We start from the raw sequence: 10112 nt of genomic DNA, 5'->3' as shown, positions 1-10112 counted from the left end.
TACTAAAATTAGGTTAAAGTGCAGAAGTGTGCGCAAATCCAGATCAGCAGTTCAGCATTCTGCCAGCTTGGGGGATGAACCTGTTTGAACAGTCTGGTGGTTCTGTTTTTAATGCTCCGGAAACTGATGGCAGCAGTTCAGAGAGTTTTTCCAAAGGGTGTGAGGAATCCCTGACAATGTTGAATGTTGAAAATGACGAAAATGAATAAATTATGAACAAATGTATGTTATTTTTCTGTTGATCAACAGATATGATTACTTGATTACTTGATTCCTGGTGCCTTTTCTGCACAGTCACAGGTGTGACAGTGTGAAGGCCTCCAGCAGCATTACCACTGCTGGCCAGGAAACGGCACTGCGTTTCCACCAAAACAACACGTCCAAGCATCCCAGTGGAGCAAGTCAACGGAAAACGTAGTGTGTTGTAATATTAATTGTGAGAAGCTGCTGCTTCGTGACTGCTCGGATACAATGTGGAAAAACAACTTATAGATGGAGCATGAGGGAGATAAGGGGAGCGGGTTTGTGTGCAGAATTTGCTGCAATGAGGCTGCAGCTTGCTAAAATCCAAGACCTTAAACTGTGCCTGTTCCAAGTGTCCTCCTCTGGGAACGCTTCTGCAGGCTCACTTGGGCGATGCTGCTCCCACAACATCTGCAAAATCACACAAATCTAAAAGCTGAGGAGATCATAATGTGCTTATATGAACATGAGGATAGCTTAAAGGGGTTATCATTTCAAAAAACAGTATCATAATAGTAAAAATACAGCTAATAATGTGCTCCGGCTCCGGCCAGTTCCGAGCCGCTCCGGGTTTTACGAGCCTCTCCCCGCCGCAGTGGGAGGAAGTCGGACCACAAAGCAAGCAGAGCCACTGTGCTAGCAAAAAAACACAGAAAAACACTTCGAAGGGGGGACTCCAGCGAAACATGTGCTATATCGGAGCTGAAAACGCTTAGTCGAAAGCAGCGGACTGGCAGCATACGGCTCCGGAGCCAGCGTACGGACACTAGGTGAAAAGTAGCCGAGTGTGGGCTCCCCCAGCGCGGAAAGCCTGGTAGGCAGGAGTCGGTCGGGGCTGGCGCGGAGCACGACGACCTGCTTGGTTTTTATTCCGCCTCCAGCGGGGTGTCGTGTCACTTGTTCAACATCTACCCAGGCTGGTTGAAATCGCCCCTCTCGCCTCGCCTTCCCGGTTAACCGCAGTTTACGGAGGAAAAGTTACCGTTTAACGAGCGAACTACCAGGCGATCTTCATCCCAGCGCTCCCTCCCCCTCCTCCGCCATCAAGCGTCACCGTCAGCCCACAGTCGGTAGCTCAGAGCTGGGTCTCCAGGAGAGGAGCGGAGAGGGAAGAAGTGGAGGATTCAGCCCTTCTGAGTGATAACCCAACTAGCAGCCACGGATTATATTTATCTCCATTTTTGAGTCCGGCGGACGGTTGAAGACTGATTCTCGGAAACGCTGCGAGACTTCCCCAATAGGAGTCGCAGCCGTTAGCTTGAATTCGAGCCAGTGTTAGTGCTCAGCTAGTGTTTGTGACTGCAACCAAGCTTATTTTAATGAAAAATCCAATTCGAAACAGTCAAGCTTATTCAATTGTAGAGTGTTTACCCGCTCTGGGGCTTATTAGCCTACTAGCTAGCAGGTTGGATTTCGCTAGCTAGCGCGGTGGCTAACTAGCAGACAAATATCGATATCGCCAGCAGGCTAAAACTAGTTAGCGCTCTCTCGGACGATTTGGCTACTGATTAGTTAAATACAGCCTCTCTCCTGGACTGGATTAGGTGCTAAACCTCTTAAGGTGGCCGTATTTGCTTTTTACTTGCTTGTGTGTGTGTGATTAATGACAGGAAAGGAAGGCAGCCAGCAGCATAAACAGCAGCGGCGTGTGGATTTTACGGAGTCCTGGCTCGTCTTGTGCTTTTATTTGTGCCAAAACGCGGCTGTCGGGAGGGATTTGCATTTCACTGGTGCACCAGCCAGCCGAGACATCGAGGACAGCGACCCCCGGCACCCCGATGGTGTACATCTCAACCTGTCCACCCCACCAGCGTCCTCCCTCCTCAGTCTCCCCCTTATTCTCTGATCGCTGTTGGAGAGGCAGTTACACGTGTCCCTGTTTTATTCCTGTAATGTAAAGCTGGTTTTCTGCAAAGAAGAAGCCAGTCATTGTTTTTTCTTCTGACTGCCACTGTCTTTTACTAAAATTAGAACATTTCCCCCCCTCCCTGCTGCACAGTGTTTACATTTTAAAGGAAAACCCCTTGAAATACATGCAGCTCTGGAGACAAACCAGTCGTTTGGACACATTTCCACTAAAGAGGACCAGGGAAGTCCCCGGAGACCTGTCGGATCTGACAGCTGCCTTCAGACACATCACAGTGCTACAGAGCGAGGCCCTCTTTTCCTGTATTTATTTGCTCACCAACGCGCGTAAAAACCTGCGTTTTTGCACCTAAATGGGATTACAAGCCTGGTGATCTGTTTCTAGAGTACCCTGTCACCCAGATGTCTTCCCTCGTGAATTCCCTTTTTTGTGTCACAATGCTGCTGGTTTGAAGTGCACAGACTGTACAAGCCGCCAGACAACGACGCCTCTTTCCAGCGGATGGTCAGCCCCGCCGTGCGCCAAACGCACCCCGGCCCTTGATGTTGGTGCTATCTGCTGGAGGAGGACATTGTTTTGTAATTCCCTGAAACAAAAGCCATCCCCCGCCCGGTTGTTCTGTCGATTTTGGTCGTGCCAGGGTCGAAAGATGGCGGACCTCGAAGCAGTGCTCGCCGATGTCAGCTATTTGATGGCGATGGAGAAGAGCAAGTCTACTCCAGCGGCCCGGGCGAGCAAGAAAATCATCCTTCCCGAGCCCAGGTAAGCACATTTACAGGGGAGCTTTAACGCAGCGCTGCGGCCAGGAGCCCGTGTTTGTTTGCTTGTCAAATGGATGGATGTTTAGTGCAGGCTGTGCAGCCATACAGGGAGATGAAGGCGTGCTTCCTCTCAGACCTGAGACTTACTGTAGATGCTTCAACTGAAATGACTGTGGAGCTTTTTGTCAGGGGAGATTTCTGCAGACATTCAACAACCGTGCAGCCACTTTATTTATACTTGAATTCGCATCCTGCAACTTACCAAGAAGTTAAGCCAGTGCTGGCCTTTCACAAAATCTTACTACCAAAGCAGGTTGTGATGCAGCAGCCACTTTTTTCATGGTAGCAAGTGTGAGTCAGTAATTCTCTCAGAGGGCAAAAACTCCAAACCCTCTGACTGCTGATCACTGTGTTTGGGTGTCTTTCCTTCTCTGTGACAGTAAACCGAATATGTTTTGGTTGTGGCCAAAACAAGACATTTGTCAGCTTAGGTTTTGACTGACATTTGGCCAAGCAAATATTGATTAATCAAGAAAATGATCAACAGAGTCATCAACAATGAAAATAGCTGTTGGACTTGATGTGCTTTTCTTGATTTCTCTTCTATCAGGTCTTTTGAATTTGCTCACAAGCTTACCTGACTGACATGTTCATAAATATGAGCACCACAATGAATAAATTGTGAGCTCATGAATTCCTAATCACTTATTTTGATAACCCAGTACTTAGTTTGAGTCATTTCTAAGTGAAAAAGTCAACATTTTCTGATTGCACCTTTATTAAATGTCAATATTTTGCGATGATTTCCCACCTCTGTGAGCGTAAACAGACTGTCTTTCTCATCGTGGGCATTCAGTGACAGTTTCCACTGTTTTCTGACATTTTATAGAGCAAACAACAAAGAGAAAATAATCTGTTGTCGCAGCCCTAGTTGATGATGTCCTTTCCGTGATATGTCTTTTGTCAAGCACCTTTTCATTTGCTCGCAGGCTTGCTCAACTGTCAATCCATGCATAAATATGTCTTATGCGGCCTGTGCAAGACATTTAGCGAAGCTCGACTGTTGTGTTGTGTTGCTGTAAGCCCCTCTGATGCAGTTACACTATCAGTATGTGCAGCTCTTGATCCAACCCCCCTCCTCTCTCATCCATGCTGTTTGCAAGCACCCAGCACGAGTAGGCCATCAAACAAGACTACAGGCATGAGCTGATTCGAATACTACACCCCCACTCCCCCCAACCTTTACCATCTACACATAATTGCACATCCTTTTGTCCCTGCTGCGCAGCTTATCAGAGGCTTGAAAGTGTCTCTTCAGACCTGGTTTATGGCATGTAGCGTGCAACTTGATTGAAGAGGATGTGGTTTAAATTTGGTTATTGAGATAGTTGCCGTTCATGCGGTACTTGTAAATTTGACGTCGCCATTTGAGTTTAGTCAAATGTTAAGCCATTGTGTGTGCAGAGGGGATCTTAGCCGGTGGCTGGCACCACTCTCCAGTTGTGTTTTCACCTTTTCTTAATCACAACCGTTACCAGCATGTGTGTAGCAGCTCTGCTTGGTTGCCTGCTGTGTGTCAATGTGGGCTAAACTAAAATAATATTTAAACCAGGAGTGATGTTTGGAGGAGGAGGTCTGGTAATTTTAGTTACTCACTGACTTGTCTTTGCGGATCAGCAGAAATCAGTGATCCAGACAGTTCATTACACACAGTAATGAACGTGTAGCTGCTGATTATTTCAACTGAAATGATGTGATTAAAGGATGTTCTGTAATAACTAATTAAATGTGCATGCCTCGATAAACTGTTATTCATTCATTAGAGGTTAGTATGTTAGAAATGAATATATATATTTGTCAGAAATAGCAGAAATGCCCTGCCCACTGACAGCTTTCCCACACAGACAAAGACTCTCAGGGTTTGTAATGAATTCTCACCTCTGGCAGTGCTTGACAGCAGCAGCTGAGAGCAGCTGGTTATTTCCCTTAACTGGAAGCTGTCAAACGTAACTAGTTAACATCAAAATGCTCAGCATATATCATATTTTCCAGAACAAAAGTTAACAACCACAGCAGGATTTTCACATTGTTTAGTCCATTTCATTGAAATCGCATTAGCTTGACATCACTGCTAACCATTAGTGAGGCTCTGCAGGCTGATAAATGTGTGTTTCCTTCCTTCAGGCTGCTACTGGTTTCACTTCACGTCAGTGTGGTACTGAAATGAACCTGCAGAAATCTGAAGCTCGTTCAAGACCGCCAAATCCATTACAGTGAACATACTGTCGCATTTAATGGTCGTCAAAACAAAATTGTGTTAATGTTGCAGGATAACACAGTTGCGGTGTGGCAGCTAATGCATTTCCTGGGCTCTATAGTAAATATGACCACCACTCTGCCTTCAGAGTAGAGGCGTAGCAAACACAGGAACTTGGTCAGCGTAGCTAAAGAGACTGACTAGATCAATTGAACGAATTCTAATAGGATAGTTTTCAGCCAGACTTGAGTTTCAGAGCACAACTTTGTTGGCTGGTTGACTGACTCAAACAGATTTCCCCTAAAGGAGGAGGAGCATGGCTGCTGGTGGGCCTTTTGGCCTGCTTTCAGACCTCAAAGTTTGCTCTCAAAGGTTTGTAACTTGCATGTAAATGCAGTTACAAATGTATATTTAGTAACATTTTGGCATTTTTGAAGGGCTGAAAAATTGATCACGATAAAATGTTTAATTTCAGTCTGTTGAGACTTACTGATCATTTTAATGATCTATTTTTGATTAACAGGATAATAAAAGCGTAGTCTGAGTATAACTATTTGAACATGGGTTTTTGTCATGAACTTTCAAGGCAGTTTGCATCTGATGAATTTAAGCGAAACTAGGAAACCTTCTATTGAACAATTTTCTTACTGTTATTATTGGTGGAGCGTCTGTAGCTGATGCGAGTTGTCCTTTGCTCTTACATAGGTTACTTGCATAGTGAAGGTGTGTATGCAGTATCAGTTTTGTATAGTGGTGCAACGGATCACTAAATTCACGGATCGGATCGATCCTCGGATCAAGAGTCACGGATCGGATCATTTTTCGGATCAGCAAAAAGCAAAAAAAACCTCCCTTTCTCCCTCATTTCTGCTTCTATCTCCTTATCCCTTTAAGCTGCAGTCAATTCCAGCCATTTTCAGTACAAAAAAATCGCTAATATTCTATTTGTAAATAAAAATATGACGAGAAATACAGGGAATATTGGACGCGAGATGCATTTCCTTGAAAACGAACTATTCGTGGAGTATATACAGACTTCAAGACATGTTTTGGACAAAATATGTTACTGGCTTGTTTCGTCTGGATGTCCAAGGTTGGATTATGGCCGTTTTTTGTGGAATATTTTCGTCTGTGTGTAATAATGAACCCGGAAATGTGAGTCGCGCTGTGTACGTTGAAGCCGTGTATAGAGAACGGATGGATGGATATTCGTTGTTTGTCGGACAAATGTGTTTATATTACCCGCTGTGGTAATCACATCTGAAAGTGGTTTATACTGGCGGATTCATGAGAATCTAAGCTTTCCATCGGCGTATAGTGTTTGTATAATCGTGTTTGCAGTTTCAGACATTTAGCAAATTGCTTATGCAGATCTCAAAGTTTACCGCGAGCGGGACACTGAAGCGCAACTGAAGCGCAACGGGTTAAAACACTCTGCATTCCTCTGCTGTTTGCTGTCTAGTATGGCAGTGATGTTTTTCTCAAGAATAATGGCAAGAAAGTCTCTGTCTCCTCTTCTGTCCACACGTACCGCGCCATGTTTACTCCGAGAGAACTGGTAATGTGACCAGGTACGTCACGTCCAATGACGTATAATTGCGGAAAAAGTGTTTCCATTGCGCTTTTGCGATATTCTTCAATATCGACACGTCTGAAAAACCACCTCATGAGAGCGTTAAAAACTTTTTAGCAATATTTTAGTCCTTTTTCGAAATTCAGGTGTTTCCATTACCAGTTTTTTATTGCGCTATTTACATTTTGCGCATATCTAAGGGTAATGGAAACGCAGTTTGAGTGTCGAATTGGAAACGAGTTGTAACTGCCATTTCTGTAAGTCTTTTCCAAGCCTTCATGATTAAGGCAAAAAATAAAAAAATATAAAATCATGAATATTTTGATCAGTAACGAGATCAAGATTTTTATTGATTTTCAGGGACAATATATCTACTGCACTTTCACATTTAAATAGATAGAATGCAGCTGTCAAATACTTTCCTGGTAATGTACAAATCAGTATAAAAATCGGATTTAAAATAATTCTGAGAGTCTCCTAGAGGATAAATAGAAGGTAAGTTGTATCCAGCTGTGCACAGAGAAGCCTCTAGTCTCCACTGCAGCAGTTAAGATGGCTTTGTGACTAAAAATGACTTTGAAAAGAGTGAAATAATAGTAATAATTTAATATCAGGTTTAAATTAAGTGATTTTTATGGGATATTTTCTACAAGTAGAGTATTTTAAACATAAGTATCACAGTTGATTGTGTTTGTTTAGATGTCGGAAACCAAAACTGTGACTAACATTCCATTAATTGTGCAGCCCTACCACCTGCTATCAATCAGTATTTGGTATAAAAACATAGCTGTTTCATTCCTTTAATGTGCTCACAGCCGTTACTTTAAAGCTGTTACCATTTTAATTTTAATGGTTATGCTGCAGTAGGTGTACTTAATATTTACTGCCAGAATTTCATACTGCTATAATCATTCAGATGGTGGACTACTGCATGGCATTCTTTAGTGCTGGATACCGCATTTAGAAATGGTTTTTAATGAAAGAACAATACACTGTTTTTCTGTTTCTTTATGTAGTAAGTATGGCAGTCTGCAGAGTCTGACACATGTTCAAAACATATTTTCTGTAAGTGCGAGAGAAAGTTTCTTTCGGACAGAACCTGTTGGGTGTTTCGGTGGACATCGACCTGTAGTTCTCCGTAGAGAAATTCGAAGTTAAAGGCGGTTTGATATGAATGTTTCTGCTCTTTTGGTTGTGCTTGGGGAATCACTGGATATGCTCTGGCAAGATTTTTCAGCAAAACGACTCCTGCTAAAAGCTCTCTTCTTTTAAGGTGTACATGACCTCAAGCTTTTAGCAGCTTGTAGCGTTTTCTAGCTGTGCTGTGTTGCAGGAATACAGATCTAAAGCAGTTTCCTCCATCGATTGTCAGCTGTGTTAATGAACTCCAACTGATCGATACTGAATAGCTTCTAAATTAAATGCGCTTTTCCTTCATGTATGCTTTAAAAACTCGACATGGACGATATTCAGAGCAACAGAGGTGAATGATTTAACTGATACATATTAAATGGGACTGCACAGTGGATTGGTGGTTAGCACTTTTGCCTTGCAGCTAAAAGATCCCGGTTCACGTCCCGGCCTTCCCGAGATCTTTCTGCATGAAGCTTGCATGTTCTCCCTGTGTATGTGTGGGGTCTCTCTGGGTTCTCCGGCTTCCTCCCACAGTCCAAAAATATGCTGAGGTTAATTGGTGATTCGAAAATGTGAGTGTGATATTCTGTCTCTATATGTAGCCCTGTGACAGACTGGTGACCTGTCCAGGGTGTCCCCTGCCTTCACCCCAAGTCAGCTGGGATAGACTGCAGCCCCCTCGCGACCCTAATAAGGATTCAGCGATGTATATGGATAAATGGATGGATGGATATCATTACGTCATCATGTCTCAACAAAACCTAGAAGATTAACACAGCAATGTAGCCAGATGCATAGACAGTCTTTTCTGTATTAAATGCTGCTAAAGTTGCAAGGCACACAAAGCAAGATGATTAAAGCTTGCATCAATAATCACGTTTTAACCAGCAAATGCCTTCAGTTTATCAAGTAGGGACATATGAATAGTCATTGGTTTAACAATATGTATGTCTGTGGCCTGATGTGAGTGGTTTGCTGAATCAGTATACTCGCAGTGGTTAGACAAAGAAGTGAACGTTCTGAGCTTATTTTGGGTCAATGTAATTGTACAAATGTAATAAAGTAAAGGCAGTGAAATTACCCTGAAAGCCTCGTGGGTCTCAAAGGGTTACTTGATCAATGATTTATTGCATTTGTAGTTTGAATTCAATGCGCTAATCTCAATCTTAAGTCCAATAGTTCCTTCCAAAGACAGCAATCTTTAAAAATCGCTTTCTGGCTGTACAGTAACAACCCTTAGTTAGATGGATTAATCCATATTTGGTGTTCTCGTCACGGTTTTGTCTAGCAGTACGGTCTGAAGATTGAGTAGTGCTGAACGGATCCAAATATTATCAAAATTGCAACATGGCCAAGTGCAGTATCCACATTACAGGAGTTTCAGTTTTTGGATAAAGATAAAAGCACTTCATCCATTATTATCATTATAAATGAAGCATTGCGGTGCTACAGAGATGTTTTGACCAACAAATCATCATATTCATAATCTCGAAACATAAGAGAACATGCTTGTTTGATACAGACTGTGACAAAAATCACATCATCAATTTTAGATTAGTTTCAGTGGAAAAGATACTCAAAAATGTTTTATTTTTGGCACAACGGTCAGCCTTAGTTCATGATTACGATGGAAAATGTCACCCAGTTCAAGAGCGTGACTCACTGCTGTGTTTCTAATGGTTTCTGGACAACTGTGGAGCTCCGCGGCACAGAGGAATAACACATATCAGACTCTGGATAGAGTTGGTTTTGGCCTTTTCCTGGAATGTATTGGCAATAAGAAAATAAAATATTACAGGTCACCTGCCTTCTTTTAAATTAGAAACCACTTGAACTAACAGTTCAATCAACATGGTGATTTTTTTTTGTTTAATGACTGCAGAGCCTTGGTGCTGCACCCAAACATACAGATTTAAGGCCCACACTCGATTGAATTACCAGTAACCACTTTTATTAAATCTATAAATCTGTATAAAATTGTTTTGTTTTTTTTCAGAAAATTAAATTGCAAAACCTAAGTCAGGGTAGACACTTAATTGATGTGTGTGGAGAGGCTGCTGCCGTGTGTGAGCACTCTCCTTAACTTACAGTATTAAGCTGTTAGTGCTAAGTTTAGTCTTTGTGTTAAATCAGGATTTGCTTGTGTTACAGTAAAGCTGTGTATCACGCTACCCAATCATTACACGTTAAAACAAGAGTCCCAAGTTGTGATACATTGACGCTAGAAGTTAATCCAAGGATTGGTAGACTGATTTCAAGACTGCAGCAGGTCATTTG

At 42.6% G+C, this 10112-nt stretch overlaps 1 protein-coding gene across 1 annotated transcript in view; it reads left to right on the top strand.

Moving 5' to 3' along the window:
- Window positions 1-810: 810 nt before the first annotated feature.
- grk3 (G protein-coupled receptor kinase 3) overlaps window positions 811-10112 on the top strand; it is a 94890-nt gene continuing 85588 nt past the window's right edge. The window contains exon 1 of the mRNA XM_051938761.1: window positions 811-2872. Coding sequence (XP_051794721.1) covers window positions 2760-2872 — 113 coding nt within the window. The 5' untranslated portion in view covers window positions 811-2759. The remainder of the gene's footprint in view (window positions 2873-10112) is intronic.

Source organism: Acanthochromis polyacanthus, chromosome 18, assembly GCF_021347895.1.
Source record: "Acanthochromis polyacanthus isolate Apoly-LR-REF ecotype Palm Island chromosome 18, KAUST_Apoly_ChrSc, whole genome shotgun sequence".
Classification (NCBI taxonomy): domain Eukaryota; kingdom Metazoa; phylum Chordata; class Actinopteri; family Pomacentridae; genus Acanthochromis; species Acanthochromis polyacanthus.
The sequence above is the reverse complement of the archived record's forward strand: the minus strand, read 5'-3'. Positions and strand labels throughout refer to the sequence as shown.